At 42.6% G+C, this 16,579-nt stretch overlaps 4 protein-coding genes across 6 annotated transcripts in view; 2 read left to right on the forward strand and 2 right to left on the reverse strand.

The window, feature by feature from the left end:
* LOC135350196 (uncharacterized) overlaps positions 1-16,579 on the reverse strand; it is a gene marked incomplete in the record, with an annotated part of 231,127 nt that overhangs the window by 16,227 nt on the left and 198,321 nt on the right.
* On the reverse strand, positions 4,631-7,270 carry LOC135331736 (cilia- and flagella-associated protein 299-like). 2 transcript variants are annotated; one of them, XM_064526977.1, is made up of 6 exons: positions 7,134-7,270; positions 6,772-6,902; positions 5,958-6,051; positions 5,778-5,855; positions 5,408-5,527; positions 4,633-4,905 (listed from the first exon to the last, which is right to left on the reverse strand). In XM_064526977.1, the coding sequence occupies exons 1-6, from the start codon at positions 7,251-7,253 to the stop codon at positions 4,705-4,707; spliced, it is 744 nt and encodes a 247-aa protein (XP_064383047.1). In that variant the 5' UTR covers positions 7,254-7,270; the 3' UTR covers positions 4,633-4,704. The 2 variants fall into 2 exon arrangements, with proteins under 2 accessions (XP_064383056.1, XP_064383047.1); XM_064526986.1 differs by lacking the exon at positions 5,778-5,855 and having other exon boundaries at positions 4,631-4,905.
* Positions 7,320-8,968, forward strand: LOC135331624 (uncharacterized). The gene is made up of 4 exons (XM_064526848.1): positions 7,320-7,437; positions 7,542-7,651; positions 7,897-8,038; positions 8,421-8,968. The coding sequence occupies exons 1-4, from the start codon at positions 7,365-7,367 to the stop codon at positions 8,951-8,953; spliced, it is 858 nt and encodes a 285-aa protein (XP_064382918.1). The 5' UTR covers positions 7,320-7,364; the 3' UTR covers positions 8,954-8,968.
* Positions 9,725-14,587, forward strand: LOC135331187 (scavenger receptor cysteine-rich type 1 protein M130-like). 2 transcript variants are annotated; one of them, XM_064526265.1, is made up of 10 exons: positions 9,725-9,858; positions 10,890-11,079; positions 11,153-11,301; positions 11,356-11,545; positions 11,964-12,112; positions 12,516-12,702; positions 12,781-12,929; positions 13,144-13,330; positions 13,502-13,652; positions 13,733-14,587. In XM_064526265.1, the coding sequence occupies exons 1-10, from the start codon at positions 9,798-9,800 to the stop codon at positions 13,790-13,792; spliced, it is 1,473 nt and encodes a 490-aa protein (XP_064382335.1). In that variant the 5' UTR covers positions 9,725-9,797; the 3' UTR covers positions 13,793-14,587. The 2 variants fall into 2 exon arrangements, with proteins under 2 accessions (XP_064382335.1, XP_064382343.1); XM_064526273.1 differs by lacking the exon at positions 9,725-9,858 and having other exon boundaries at positions 10,939-11,079; positions 11,164-11,301.

The raw sequence follows: 16,579 nt of genomic DNA on the forward strand, positions 1-16,579 counted from the left end.
TAGAGAGCTAGTCCATAGATAAAGTATCTGGGTCCACTCAATAAGACCTGACACTACTCACCCTAGCATTGTCCAGCTCCCTCTGCAGACTAGCCACCATATCCACCAACATTAATCAGGACTGCAATGCATGATCCTCCATTGTTCGCGCTCTAGCCTCGAGACCAGCCGTTTGTTATAAGGAAAGGTTGGTCTCGAGGCTACTCGCGCTCATGCCTGCCTTCTCTGATCTGAGGCTATGTGGTTAACAAGAAGCTGCAACTGAAGTGATCCCGTACCCAACAACAATGGTAAAGGGTCACTAAACTAGAAAGCTGAAATGAAATTTTGCCAAAAAAGTATAAAAATAGAAGGTGATGGTATATACATGTATGCACACACACACACAGAACACAGAGCATTATAATAGTCAGTACTTATAGTCAACACAGAGTCAGTTCTTTACTTGACATTCTTGCATGCTTCTTTACTTGACATCTTTATTCGTCCCTTTCAAGTAGCTCCAGTATCTGTATGAAAGCATGAGCACAGCACAATAAACTAGAGCCTTATAAGCAAAACATTGCAATAAAACACTGTGTGCAATGAAAATAGGGATCAGATTTATGAATATTCCAGTAATAATCTGTTTAAAAACATGAGTGCATGATTTAGGAGCCCTCAGGGCTAGTAGAACCATCAAGTACTTAGAATGCTGTATACTATTATTGCATGGCACAACTGCATGACGAGCAAGTTCACAAAGTTAATAAGGTAACTCACATGTATCCTTGACACAGGCCTTGTGAATGCTGCGAACTGCCTCTCCGTCCTCAATCTCTGAGGCAATTTCCACTAATCGACCGTAAGTAGCTGTTGAATTCAATGGATTGAATTGGAGAATATTTTTACTCTTCCACTTCTTTAGAGCAGCGAGGAATTTCCCTGGAATACCAACAAATGTGTGATCGATAGCACCAATCTCAGCATCACTGAGGCCCAGCCTGTGCTTGTATCTGTCATAGCCAGCAATCTCGGTAGACAACTGGAGAAGAGCATCATCCCAGCACTCACTACTCAACTGAGCTGCAGTCGCTGTCACTATTGTCTTATGTGGTTGAACTGTACAGATCAAAATACATTACATTATTTCCAATGACATGCAACGGCACGTAGTGGCAATACTCTGAAATGTACACCAAATACTTTATCACTGTCACATGAGACCCCATACACAATACAACTGTCAAGGCTATAATTGAAGATTGCTTCAATTTAGATTGCTATACTTGTACAATAATGATGTCATGAATAATTATAGTGATCACATTAATTCCCAAGTTGTTCCCTTAATTAGCTTATTACCAATGCATATGATTTAATTAGATCTCACTTTTCATTGGCTAACTAGAGCTATGTGTACAGAGGACTTCTGCCAACCAACCTGAAATCCTCTGTACATGTATATGTAGAGAAGTACATTTGTATCCTCAAGCAAACTATAGTTTGGGCAGAATATTGGCAGTACATGGAATGCTGTGGTGAACCCATACAAATGTTATTATTGCTTTCACTTCATTTGAAATGCAAACCTTAATTATTAAAGTCACCACTAGCTATTTGCATTGTCCTAATACAAATCTATTTTGTAGCTCTTTATCAAAATATGTGTTTAAATTAGCGATAAGTCAACCACTAGCTACAGTGCACACAGTGGGACCACACTATAGGGTCTGTACACTAGCTACAGTGCACACAGTGGGACCACACTATAGGCTCTGTACACTATAGCTACAGTGTACACAGTGGGACCACACTATAGGCTCTGTACACTAGCTACAGTGCACACAGTGAGACCACACTATAGGCTCTGTACACTAGTCTACAGTGCACACAGTGGGACCACACTATAGGCTCTGTACACCAGCTACAGTGCACACAGTGGGACCACACTATAGGCTCTGTACACTAGCTACAGTGCACACAGTGGGATCACACTATAGGCTCTGTACACTAGCTACAGTGCACACAGTGGGACCATACTATAGGCTCTGTACACTAGCTACAGTGCACACAGTGGGACCACACTATAGGCTCTGTACACTAGCTACAGTGCACACAGTGGGACCACACTATAGGCTCTGTACACTAGCTACAGTGCACACAGTGGGACCACACTATATAGGCTCTGTACACTAGCTACAGTGCACACAGTGGGACCACACTATAGGCTCTGTATGTACTAGCTACAGTGTACACAGTGGGACCACACTATAGGCTCTATACACCAGCTACAGTGCACACAGTGGGACCATACTATAGGCTCCGTACACCAGCTACAGTGCACACAGTGGGACCACACTATAGGCTCCGTACACTAGCTACAGTGCACACAGTGGGACCACACTATAGGCTCTGTACACTAGCTACAGTACACACAGTGGGACCACACTATAAGCTCTGTACACTAGCTACAGGGTACACAGTGGGACCACACTATAGGCTCTGTACACTAGCTACAGTGCACACAGTGGGACCACACTACTATGGGCTCTGTACACTAGCTACAGTGCACACAGTGGGACCACACTATAGGCTCTGTACACTAGCTACAGTGCACACAGTGGGACCACACTATAGGCTCTGTACACTAGCTACAGTGCACACAGTGGGACCACACTATAGGCTCTGTATGTACTAGCTACAGTGTACACAGTGGGACCACACTATAGGCTCTATACACCAGCTACAGTGCACACAGTGGGACCACACTATAGGCTCTGTACACTAGCTACAGTGTACACAGTGGGACCACACTATAGGCTCTATACACCAGCTACAGTGCACACAGTGGGACCACACTATAGGCTCTGTACACTAGCTACAGTGCACACAGTGGAACCACACTATAGGCTCTGTACACTAGCTACAGTGCACACAGTGGGACCACACTATAGGCTCTATACAGGGGCGGATCCAGGGGTGATTTTGAGGGGCTGAAGCCCCCCCCTTTTGAAAAAACTACCATGTGTTGTAGTCTGACTCTACAACAATTTTGCCACCAATTATGCATCTGTAGACTCACTTGAAATCACTTGAGAGATGCTAGACAACAGCTACTAGGAGTATAAAGGATCTAGGGTAGCTAGCTGGACGTACCTAGCTAGCTAGCTATAGCTGTACGTACCTACTTACATCTGATCAGTGCAGTACAGTATCACCATAGTAAGTGCAGAGAGGTCAAAGTATTAATATAAAAGTTCAAAGGTCAAATCTTGCAAAAAAATCGCCTCCGGCGAGGCTGCCCTGGGCGGCTCCGCCACCCTAGTAAGGGGCTTTGCCCCTTTCTAGCTAGCCCCCCCCTTTTGTTTTTCCTGGATCCGCCCCTGCTATACACCAGCTACAGTGCACACAGTGGGACCACACTATAGGCTCTGTACACTAGCTACAGTGCACACAGTGGGACCACACTATAGGCTCTGTACACTAGTCTACACACTGCATGTCAATTAGAGTAGCATTTCTGCAAACAAGGTGAAAATGGTTTTTAGTGGAACAGCTGTCTACCCCTGGGCCCATACACGCAGACATTCTACTTTCAAAGGACTATAGAATATTTGCATATACACAAATTGGAATTCCATGTAGTGGGACAAGACAACAGTCTGGCTAGGCTACCGATCAAAATTATCTCCGTAAAAATACAATTATTGGGGTCACAGATGTCACAGCTGAGTGGAGAGTGGAGTGGGAGGGCTAGCTGAATGAATATGAGGGATGATGGGATCATTGTGACAGGGCAATGGACCGCTACTAAACCCTAGTTATCAGTCAACAGCTGGAGCTTTATTTCCTACAATGCATAGCGGGAAATTTTTGCGGGTGCAATTTGGCTCCAGAACCCTCAGTAGAATTTTCGTGGGTTCTAATATTCGCGGGGTTCAATGCCAGGAAACCACACCCACCAATAGCTTTGCATGTGAAATACCGGTGCATGGGAGTTTATCCCAGTTTTAAATGCTCTGCCCTCGAAAAACGACGAAAATTTCCCGCTATACGGTACTTGTTATCAATACCCCATTTTTAATAATACATGTGCAATGTATGCTAGCTGTGACAGGGCAATGGACCGCTACTAAACCCCAGTGATCAGTCAACAGCTGGAGCTTAATTAATAATAATTATTATAATGAAGTTGATTGTTTCCCAGATGCTTGTTATCAATAATTATCCCGTCTTTGCTATATACAAAAGTACAGCTAGCATACATGTACATGTAGGTCCTAGGTGTGTTTTTTTACGTCAAAATCAGTACAGCTTAATTGCTTTTTTAGTATTTATTTGTATGCTAGCTGTACGTTTGGATCGACGTCAAATGATATTTCGGTCTCCCTTATTCCATTAAATAATGTGTGAAAAATTGATTAACTATTATAGTGTGGGAAGTAGGGAGGAGGCACAGTGTACAATAATAATGCTTTTCTAACTCCCTAAAAATTCTATTCACAAATTTTGAGACAGTTTGCTCAATATAATCTCAAAAGCCCAATGCTATGTCAACAGTTTATAACAAGAGAGCACAGTTAGCATACAAACAGCGTCAAATACAACAAATACAAGTTTTGCTGTTTCCATTAGAGGGAGTGTTAGCAAACGTGCTGTACAAAGTTCATTCTAATCTTCACTGTCAGCTTTGAATCTGAGGCCTCAATTCACTTATTAGTTCTACTGCACGCTATAGCTGTACCTTAATTTGTAATTATTTCCCCCCACACACACACAGCACACCCACACACACACCCACACACACACCCACACACCCCACACACACACACCCCACACAGCCTGTACCTTTGGGTCAACGTTAATAATCTTTCTGTCTCGTTTATTCTTAAACAGCAGACCTGAGGCATTGTCTGCAATCACCTGTGTGTGCGTGCGTGGGGGGTGTGTGTGTGCGAGTTCGAGTTATATCAAACAAATACAAACAAAGTGTCCGTGTACAATAATCATGTCAACTAATTATGTACGACGAGACCAAAGGGAGCAACTGTATAATTGAGTAGTGCTATGGCGCCCTACAGACTAGGAGGGCACTCACTAACTGTAGTGTTCCAAACACACGTTATAGGCTATCAAACTTCGCTGTGAAAACAAATTATGTTCTGAAAAAACACCCACTTTAATTATTAAAGCCCACGCTTTTTTTTATAACTTGTGCTCGTTGATATAAGGACACCATAATAATATTGTAGCAATACCAAACAGCTGCTAATAAAATAATTAGCTTTTTGAAATTGGACGTTCCCAACACAAGTTATAGCCCTTCAAAGAAAAACTACGAAAACATGACGACATGTAATTAATACATATTTTGGCAACCACCTCTTATTATATTCCCATGTATTTCAATATTTCTCACACGTACCTGATAATTAGGAGTGGAGTTGGACGAGGAGAAGTTAGTGTCCCAGTTATAGAAGCTCAAGTCACTGTGTCTAGGGAGCAGCTTCTTCCGTGACGAGAATATGGGGTCAAAATCATCCACCTACAATTATCATGTACATGTATAATACTGCATAGCAAGTTTTCGTATCAAACAAAAATTAAAACTAGGGAATTATTCTACTGCAAGAGATTCAATGCGTCACTATCCTGAGCTGTTGAGCTGTACTTAAAATACTAAATGGGAAGTTACGAAAATTACCCGCTATACGGCAGTTAGATCATTGGGGTGAGGTGTAATTTTATGTCATAAATACAGTACATGTTAGGACCTCGTTTATTATTGGTAGTACCTTGAGTCGATGTGCGTAGTCAATGTATCCTGATATCTCCTGACCCTTGGCATTCCTGTCCCGAATAAATATAATTGACTGTGTGTGTGGGTGGAGGTGTGTGTGTGTGGAGGTGATGGTGGTGTGTGTGTGTGTGTGTGTGTGAGGGGGGATTGCTTATCATGTATTAAGAAGACTTACTGAAATTTTCCCGTTTCTGTTAGTCTCTTCCCTCTGAGCCAGCCCCTCCTGGAACACTGATCCTTGCAGGTCCTTCCCAGCACTGCACAACACTCTGTACCATGGGGGGGGGGGGGACACTAGGTCAGCACAACACTCTGTACCATGGGGGGACACTAGGTCAGCACAACACTCTGTACCATGGGGGGGACACTAGGTCAGCACAACACTCTGTACCATGGGGGGGACACTAGGTCAGCACAACACTCTGTACCATGGGGGGGACACTAGGTCAGCACAACACTCTGTACCATGGGGGGGACACTAGGTCAGCACAACACTCTGTACCATGGGGGGGGACACTAGGTCAGCACAACACTCTGTACCATGGGGGGGACACTAGGTCAGCACAACACTCTGTACCATGGGGGGGACACTAGGTCAGCACAACACTCTGTACCATGGGGGGGACACTAGGTCAGCACAACACTCTGTACCATGGGGGGGACACTAGGTCAGCACAACACTCTGTACCATGGGGGGGACACTAGGTCAGCACAACACTCTGTACCATGGGGGGGACACTAGGTCAGCACAACACTCTGTACCATGGGGGGGGGGGGACACTAGGTCAGCAGCGATAAATTAATCTGCTTGCAATCACATACTTACAATCAGTTCAGATTCTTTTGCAATCGCATATACAAACAAATCTTGTACAGTTTGTAGCTAAGAATCATTGCCAGTATACCTGAATTGTCCATAATAATTATTAGCAAAAGGGAGCGTTAATGTGACAAATACACACTCACCCCCACACACACCACCCACACACCTCAGCTGGTCTCGACGTGCTAGCTTACTGGCTGCAGCCGCTTCTTTCCTGAGCTCAAAGTCTTCTCTCTTGAGCACTTCCCCTGATCCACGATATCCTAGCTCTACTAGCTGACGTGCTAGTTCCTCGTCCTGTGTGTGTGTGTGTGTGTGGAGTGTGGTGTGTGAGTGTGGGTGGGTGGGTGTGTGTGTGTGTGTGTGAGGAGTGGAATGCAAACCACTAACTACGTAATACCGTAAAAATTACAAGCCACTGCAGATGTGTTTCTACTCGATATTTCATCTATAAGTGTGTGGGGGTTGGAGAACCGTCACCCCCCACAGTCAATCAACCCTACCCCCCACCTCGAGCTATAACCTCACCTCCAGGTAGAACAGATCAGTTGGTGTTATTTGAGAGTCCAGGTTATCCTCATACGTGGCATACTCGGTGACTATAGTGTCTGCAGCGCTGTTACTAGCTTCCTCACCAGTAGCCGCCATCTTTATACAGTTCAGAAAGCTGGCGTTGTCATAGCAGTGGTTAGGTGTGTGTTTGTATCGGGTAAAGATCGGCAGATTAATAATTGCATTATTGACATCCACTATAATTCAATGGCCACCCAGACCCAACAACTAGTACTGCTCCTGCTCTGTATCGTGGCTTCCCTGTTTAGCACAAGCACTGGTATATAATAATAAAAAGTGTTGTGTCTGATATTATTCTGCAGCTGTAATGCATTCAATTTACGTGTTTTATACTTTACTAATACGTGTTTTTTTGTACTGCAGGTAGCGATGACAACCATGTGTGGCTTCTCGGAGAGGACTCAGGTTACCATGACAACTACGATACTATCTACTCGTCATGTGACACAACTAGCATCGTAGCACTGACAAAGGTACGTCAGCTTGACTATTATATATAAATCACCCAAACCCTAACTTAAATTATTTTAAATATACTCTTTAATATTAAATTTTGATAGGTCTTTCAAAGAGCTACAAAATGCATTCTTTAGAATTGTAATTGGGCAATCCTAACTCAAGTTATCGATCATCAAAGATCAAAGAAAAATATTATGTCTAGAAAATAATTGAGTATGAAAGAAACCGTATGTATGACTAATTGTTCCCTTCATCTCAGGACAGGATTGATGTTGACTACTACACTGCTGTGGAACAGCTGAGAATGATTAGATTCAATTTTCCTCTAGCGGTTGATTTTGTGGTCACCCGAATGATTAACGAGGAACAACAGGACGAAGTGTTTGTGGCCGTGCATGAAGGTACGTGTGTGGGTGTGTGTGAGGTGTGGGTGTGTGAGGTGTGGAGTGTGGGTGTGTGAGGTGTGGAGTGTGAGTGTGTGTGTAGGTGGGTGTAAAAATTGACTAAAGTCATGTTCAAGCTTTATTTAACACTGATGGGTCTCCTGTAATTTGAGAGTAGAGTTTTAATAATCAAAAGCCGTTCTCTAAATTTACTAACGGAACTGACGTTATTGCCGTTCAAAGATGCATGCCTCTATAGTACACTGTGATCTCCCACAAGTGGAGCTGTGTGTGTGTGTAGTACTGTCCCTACAATGCTCACACTAATTATTGTTGACCTCCCTAAACACACACTATTAATCCACACACTCCACACTCCACACCACCCACACACACACAGGTTATATGAGCGTCAACAGATTTGGAAACTTCACGATCTTCCCCATCTCCATGGGCAAATCCTCCAGCCTCATCATGATCTCCAACCTTGCTTGTACCACTCCCGCCCACACCGCCCACACCACACACATACTCTGTGTCAATGTAATCAAAGGAACGCAAAAAATATGCAAGGACGATATTCCACCTGGTTCCCATGGTTACTCGGACGTCTGCCCACGTTTGCAACTTGTTTATATAGTGACATCGGATCAAAAGACGATTTTTAAATTCAACGTTAGCGATGATTGTCTTGTATTGATATCTAAGAAGTCTGGAAATGACTACGGTAGTGCCATGTGGTTTTCTTATAATAATGGTTCGACATTATTTCTGAGTAATGGACTGGCTTTGAATGCTGTTGATCTAGAGGCTGCTGGAACATTGGGTGGGGAAGATGTCGGCACTGTACACTATAGCTCTGTGTCACAACTATACAGTCAGGCAAGCCAGCTAGGAGGATCTAGCAAACTATACTTACATGGCCTATCATAACCATACGAAATGGTGTCATGAATAAAGTATTCCGTGGTCGGATTTATCGAGTAATGGTACAGAGACTATTCCAAGCCCGAATGGCTACAGTATCGTCCGTCCAATCAGCTTGCAGTATTGTCAGATGGACTTTGCATATGCTTTAGTTACATACAAGAGGGAAAAGGACAATTTCCTTAGAACAGGTGTCGCTTATATTAAGTCTTATTTTTGAATTTTGCTGTTCATTAATTTTGCTATAATTATGTACGTATGTTATTGCCCAGCCAGAGTGCAACATGCCATATTATGTTGCCGAGGGCATTATGTCATCCCATAGATACTATGAATTACTGTAATTTATAGTATCTATGGTCATCCAGTGCAATATATGGCATGTTGCACGAGGGCGCCTGCAATAACCCCAATGACGTTAAACTCGCAAATGGTTACTCTAGAATAGCCTCGAGACCAGCCCTTCCTTATCTGAAAGAACGCCTGGTCAAGTTCCAATGTAGCACTTGTCCAGCTGAGTCAGCTTTTATAGCATCATAATGATATTCATGGGTAATACACCTTGGGCGGACCTTGTGCGGGCAATTACCGGTCCAACAAGTGCTACATTGGAAATTGACCAGGCGTTCTTTCAGATAACAAACGGCTGGTCTCGAGGCTAACTCTAGAAGCGGCTCTTTTTGTGATAATCTGCATATTCCTCTAGCTGGCAGTATGCGGCCTGGAATCGAGGATATACTAGACAAGATTAATTTTAACGCGCATGTGCAGTATAATTGCGAGAGCACGTATAAAAGTAGGGAATGTAGCCTAGGATACTTTCATACTGAGTTGCAAGAAGCATTAGTCCATGATGAGTTGCTTACTGTGGAAATCAGTCACTGTCCTGAGCCTGGTTTGGGCTGTTGGAGGTGAGCTGGCTATGCCTCTGGCATTACATAATTATGTATCATAATTATAATGAAAGTAAAATAATAAAATTATAATTATTTCCCTTCCAATAATAATAATTATACTTCTATACTATACTCTGTTATTAAATGTTTCTACTCTGTATGATCGATGATTGTTTCTGCATAGAGTTGGTTAGACATGTAGGTAGGAATTCGGTGAGCGAGAATCAACGTTTTCTGTTAATAATTATTCTACTGCATGGTATTGTTGCTGTCCTGTTATGTTTGTGTCATTGCTATAATTATGTATCGCGAGTAATTTTCGTATAGACTTTGTATTCTACAGCTCAAGATAGTGATGTAGAACTGAGAATAATTTTCCACTTTAAATTTCGTATGACACTTTACAATACAAAAATACGCACCATGCGAAAGTAACTCGCTTAGCTAAAATAAAACAAAAGTGTTGTATAGCAGTTAGTAATGTCAATGAAGCTACTTATATTTATTTCAGCAGTTAAAACTTGAAAAGGCTTCTGATGTACTAACATAATTATTTATCAATATATATACATGCAGGAACATACACATTCCATTACTTTCCTATATTAATAAAGCTATTGATTCCATGCTTTTCCTCTGAGTAATTGTAAGCTACCACAGTTATGTAGGTAGCATGTTTTTCAGTAATGGTGTGAGGGGGGAATAACTGACTGATTAATAAAGCTATTGATTCCATGCTTTTCCTCTGAGTAATTGTAAGCTACCACAGTTATGTAGGTAGCATGTTTTTCAGTAATGGTGTGAGGGGGGAATAACTGACTGGCCTACTCATAATTAACTCACACCTTTCGTCCCTAATTGTTATAGTTACCACAGTTATGTGGGGAATACTGACTGGCCACTATTATGAGCCAATATCAGCTGCACACTGACTAATAAGACATAATTATAACAAGCCAGCTGTGAGCTAGAGAATCAGAGACATCAATTAATATGTTATGGATTCTAGCCGTGAGTGGTAATAATTCTTCATTTCGTGCCCTCAGGACAATTGAGTGGAGATGTGAGGCTGATAGATTCGTCTGGTTCAACAGATACCAAAATTGGCAGACTGGAGGTCTATTACAATGGACAATGGGGGACAGTGTGTCAGGACAACTTCGGTATAAATGATGCAAGAGTGGCTTGTCGTCAACTAGGTTTCCTAGGTTACATAGGCTATGGGGTCGTACGAAAGTAAGTATACCAATCATGGTTTGTGAATTTAGTTGATTTTAACTTGTATCACTCACCGATATTTTTACGATAGTGCCCTAACAGTGTCAGCATCCACACCGATATGGTTGGACGAGCTTGGTTGCTTTGGATCTGAAACTAGACTAGATGACTGCCCACACAATTCTATTGGAATTCATAATTGTGATCGTTCTGACGATGTGGGATTAGTGTGTGCAATAAGTGAGTGATGTTATACACTTTCAATATAATTATATATATAAATTATTACTTTAGATGAAGATTTGAGACTTGTGAATAGTTCTGGCACCACTGGGTTAGGTCCCGATGGTCGACTGGAGTTGTTTTATAACGGACAATGGGGGACAGTGTGTGACGATAGCTTCAGTCCAAACGATGCAAGGGTGGCTTGTCGTCAGCTGGGGTATGATGACTATGCTAATTATGGACGAGTAGGAACATTAGGGTGAGTGCAGGTCCGTAGACAGTGGGGGGCAGGGGACAGTGGGGGGCAGCCCCCCTGTCATTCTAGATCTAGCTTTCAACAGAATTACTGATGTGCACATGCATAGTGCATATATTGAATGATGTAGTGTTGAAGCACGGGTGCTGGAGTACCTTCTTAGCTCAAGCTACCTTTCCTTAGTTGCTCCATGAATAGCTAAGTTGGTGCCAGAGCAAGTTACAAGTTGCCATGCATGAACAGCTATATGCTCAGAAATAATGGCTGACAATTTTTTTAAAGTAACCATTTTCAGCTGTTATTTTGCCATCCCTGCAAACCCAAATTATCTACGGGGAGTTGTCACTGCAATTAAGTATATAGATGTGATTTCTATAATAATAGTGCAATTGTGTTTTATTGTGATGATTTCCTCCTATAGTTTCTCCCAATCATCATCAACCACTCGGACATGGCTAGACGAGCTTCGTTGCTTAGGAAACGAGACTAAACTCATTAATTGTCCTGCTAACACTATCGGAGTTGAAGATTGCACCCATACACAAGATGTGGCCTTATTCTGTATTTCGGGTAAGTTAAATAGATGAGTACGAATATGGTGCCACATTGCTGCAGTTTAATTTGCAAGTATAATGCGTAGCCAGAATCGTATTCTTTTAATGTACATATAATTATACACATCATGGTACAAGTATACCTAGAATAATGTTTTGCGAGTAACAAACATAATTATGCGAATTTTGCAAGGGTTGATCAATTCGCAACAATAAAATCGCAAAACCTAAATTATTACTAGTAAATGCAAACGATCCTTGCCAAATCACAGATCGCAAAGAGTCAAATTTTCTGCTGATTTAGCTCATTCGCAAAGGTTTTTCATCCGCAAAATATTCTAGTAATACGGTACATGCATCATAATTATACAGCCATGCACAATAATTCAGTAGCCACCTTGACATGTATTCATTGTCAGAGGGAGACCTGAGGCTGGTAGACAATTCAGGCCGAACAGGAGGCTCCTCTGGCAGACTGGAGGTCTATAACAGTGGACAATGGGGGACAGTGTGTGATGATAGCTTCAGTCCAAATGATGCAAAAGTGGCTTGTCGTCAGCTGGGGTACGCAGACTATACTCAGTATGGACGAGTAGGAACATTAGGGTGAGTGTCACTGTATTTAAAGTGATTTCAGCTATAATTATTGCAATTGTGTTTTATTGTGATCATTTCCCCCTATAGTTTCTCCCAATCATCATCAACCACTCGGACATGGCTGGACGAGCTTCGTTGCTTAGGAACTGAGAGCAGACTCATCGATTGTCCTGCTAACCCTATCGGAGTGGAAGATTGCACCCATACCCAAGATGTGGCCCTGTTCTGTATTTTGGGTAAGTTAAATAGATGAGTATGAATTAATAGTGCCACATTGCTGCAGTTCAATTTTCTTTTTTTAAGTAATGCATGACAGACAGCATAGCTAGAATCGTATTCTTTTAATGTATACATATACACATCACATCACAGTGCAATTATAAGTAAAATTAATGTATAATTTATCAAGTTAATAGCCTGACATGTTAAATTCGCTGTATTCATTGTCAGATGGAGACCTGAGGCTGATAGACAACTCAGGCCAAACAGGAGGCTCCTCTGGCAGACTGGAGGTCTATTACAGTGGACAATGGGGGACAGTGTGTGATGATAGCTTCAGTCCAAACGATGCAAGAGTGGCTTGTCGTCAACTAGGATTCTCAACCTACACTCGATACGGAGCAGTTAGAACGCTAGGGTGAGTCAGTGTGTAAACTCATCATTGAGTTAACTATAATTATCTTACTAACTTGCCATTTGGTTCATCCATGCATGATGTATTATATACTTAAATTGTTGTGCTTACACTTCAATTAAATTTTAAGCTTGTACAATATATTTGTGGATAATTATTTCCCCCTGTCTATAGTTTCTCCCAACCTTCATCAACCACTCGGATATGGTTGGATCAACTTCGTTGCTCAGGAACTGAGAGCAGACTCATTATAATTGTCCTGCTAACACTATCGGAGAGGAAGATTGCACTCATTCAGAAGATGTGGCCCTGGTGTGCGGTGCAGGTAACAGTCATGCAATGAGACCTGCTATATATCTCTGAATATTCTTGCAGCTTATAAATTACTATTCCATTACTTTGCAGCTACTTCCCCTTCTTTCCCTTTTTCCCCGTCCTCAACTCCAACTACATCCTCCAACATAACATCGATCAGCACAGGAGTGACTATTCCTATTATCATTGTCGTTGTGATCCTTTTTATTTTCCTGTTCTGTGTTTTCACAAACCGGAGGAGACGCCATGTTGGTCGCCCAGCAACCAGAGCTCCTATAGTCGCTAATGTTAGATCAACAACTGTTATCATCGCCAAGTCAACTGCACCAGCAGCAAAAGCACAAGATACGGCCTACCCTATGCAATCCAAACCCCAATATTCAAACCAGGCCCCCCCTCAGAATATGTATCCGCCTCAATCAGCAGCCCCCTACACCACTGGACAGCAACAACCCCCAGCCCCCTACACCACTGGACAGCAACCCCCAGCCCCCTACACCACTGGACAGCAACAACCCCCAGCCCCCTACTCCACTGGACAGCAACCCCCAGCCCCCTACTCTACTGGACAGCAACAACCCCCAGCCCCCTACTCCACTGGACAGCAACCCCCAGCCCCCTACTCTACTGGACAGCAACCCGCTGCTCTGTACCCTGCGTACCCCACTGGACAACCACCCCCTGCTCCGTACTTGTCTGCATGGGGAGGAGCCCCTCCAGCATATCCAGGATGATTATGGGGACCTACTATGCATGCAGTACATGTATTAACTGAAAGTAGTGAACTTTTAATAAGAGACATTGCAAATTGCAATTGACTGTATATAGCTGTTAGTGATAGCAAACTTCTATTATTTTTAAGTTTAGACAATGAGAATTTTGTTCCTCATTTTTTCACAAATTATTTTCAAAAGCAAACTCTTCGGCTGATTTTATGAATGTATATACAGCGCGTATTATGGTTTTAGCCAATAAACAATCGATTTCACACAATTTAAATGACATGTGCCATCGTAATAATACAAAATAATAGTTTATTCTACTGTTCACACAAATAGAAATAATGTTCCCTATAATTATATTACTGCAACGAGTACTTGCACACCACGCCCTCGTCGAGCATATGCAGTATAATAGTCTTACTGCCTAACAACGTACACGACCCAAATGTAGTTGCTATGGAGCTATAGCATGGCCGGCCAACTGCACACAAACTTGGATGCTTGGTTCATAATAAACAGGGACAATATATTCTGTAGGAGGAAGGGAGGTTACTAGTGTAAACATGACAGTATAATATTATACGCGGGAGGAAGGGAGGTTACTAGTGTAAGCATGACAGTACGTGGGAGGAAAGGAGGTTACTAGTGTAAGCATGACAGTACGCGGGAGGAAAGGAGGTTACTAGTGTAAGCATGACAGTACGCGGGAGGAAGGGAGGTTACTAGTGTAAGCATGACAGTACGCGGGAGGAAGGGAGGTTACTAGTGTAAGCATGACAGTACGCGGGAGGAAGGGAGGTTACTAGTGTAAGCATGACAGTACGCGGGAGGAAGGGAGGTTACTAGTGTAAGCATGACAGTACGCGGGAGGAAGGGAGGTTACTAGTGTAAGCATGACAGTACGCGGGAGGAAGGGAGGTTACTAGTGTAATTATGACAGTACGCGGGAGGAAGGGAGGTTACTAGTGTAGGCATGACAGTACGCGGGAGGAAGGGAGATTACTAGTGTAAGCATGACAGTACGCGGGCGGAAGGGAGGTTACTAGTGTAAGCATGACAGCACGCGGGAGGAAGGGAGGTTACTAGTGTAAGCATGACAGTACGCGGGCGGAAGGGAGATTACTATTTGGACCAACAAACATAGATCTACAGTGCATGCTATTAATTAAAATTGCTTATACCTCCTCATTCTTCCAATCCTCCCCCCGTATACCATTTGCTCGGACATCTGTTTAATATAGACTGTATCCTTCCCACACAAAAACTACTTAACACACAAGCATGTTAGATCCTTACTTCTGTTGCAGTCGGCCACATTTACATTTGTGCTGTTACTGTGGCTTTGGCGAGAGGTAGATGGTCAGGACTCCGGCATGCGCACATCTATATAATAACTTTCGTTTCTAAAGTTGTCGGCTGTATTGGTGCACTGGTCGGGACTCTGACTTAACTGGGACTCCAGTTACTGGCTAGGACTCTAGCTTGCGCAGAAGGTCAAGACTCCAGCTATTTTTTGTTTACCTATTTTTTTACTTAATTAGTTTAATCATCACAGATAAAGAGAGGGAGCGAGAGATCTAGTGTTTATTTAATACCTATTTCTTGAGGTTTGCGGACAGTAATTTGCTTTCCGGCAATGCCTATATCTTTCGTTTCCAAAGTTCTCAGTAATAATACTGTAGTAGACTTGTTCACTATCTGGGACTCCAGCCTGCACTTAGCTCATGGGACTCCATGCAGTTACCGCGTATACTGGCTGGGACTCCAGCTCACGCAATTTGATACCGCGTACTGGCTAGGAACTCATAGCTGAGACACCAGTTAAAGGTCAGGACGCCAGTTAAAGGTCAGGACGCCAGCTGAACTCCTTTTTTACTTTTAGTTGGACATCTAGAAACTATGTGTATTGCCAGCTCACGCAAATGTAGGAAAACAAGTATATAGCTGTTATACCTAATAAAGCAATTAATCCCTTCCCGGCCCTTTTGATACAATGCCTTGCCATCATTCGTAAATGTATTTTTTTATTGTTGTGAAGTCCTATTGCTACAATGGTCTAACTAGGTAGATGGTTCAAGTATTGTTAAGGAAGTGCAAGCTATTAATTATTATAAGCAGCAGAATTCTTACACCGACAGTAAAACTTAAGGTTTGTCTTTCTGGTGATTATAGACATGCAAAGCTATGCATAGCAGACTATATGCAAGCATTTGTT

The sequence above is a fragment of the Halichondria panicea genome, chromosome 1 (assembly GCF_963675165.1).
Source record: "Halichondria panicea chromosome 1, odHalPani1.1, whole genome shotgun sequence".
In the NCBI taxonomy this organism is placed as follows: Eukaryota; Metazoa; Porifera; class Demospongiae; order Suberitida; family Halichondriidae; genus Halichondria; species Halichondria panicea.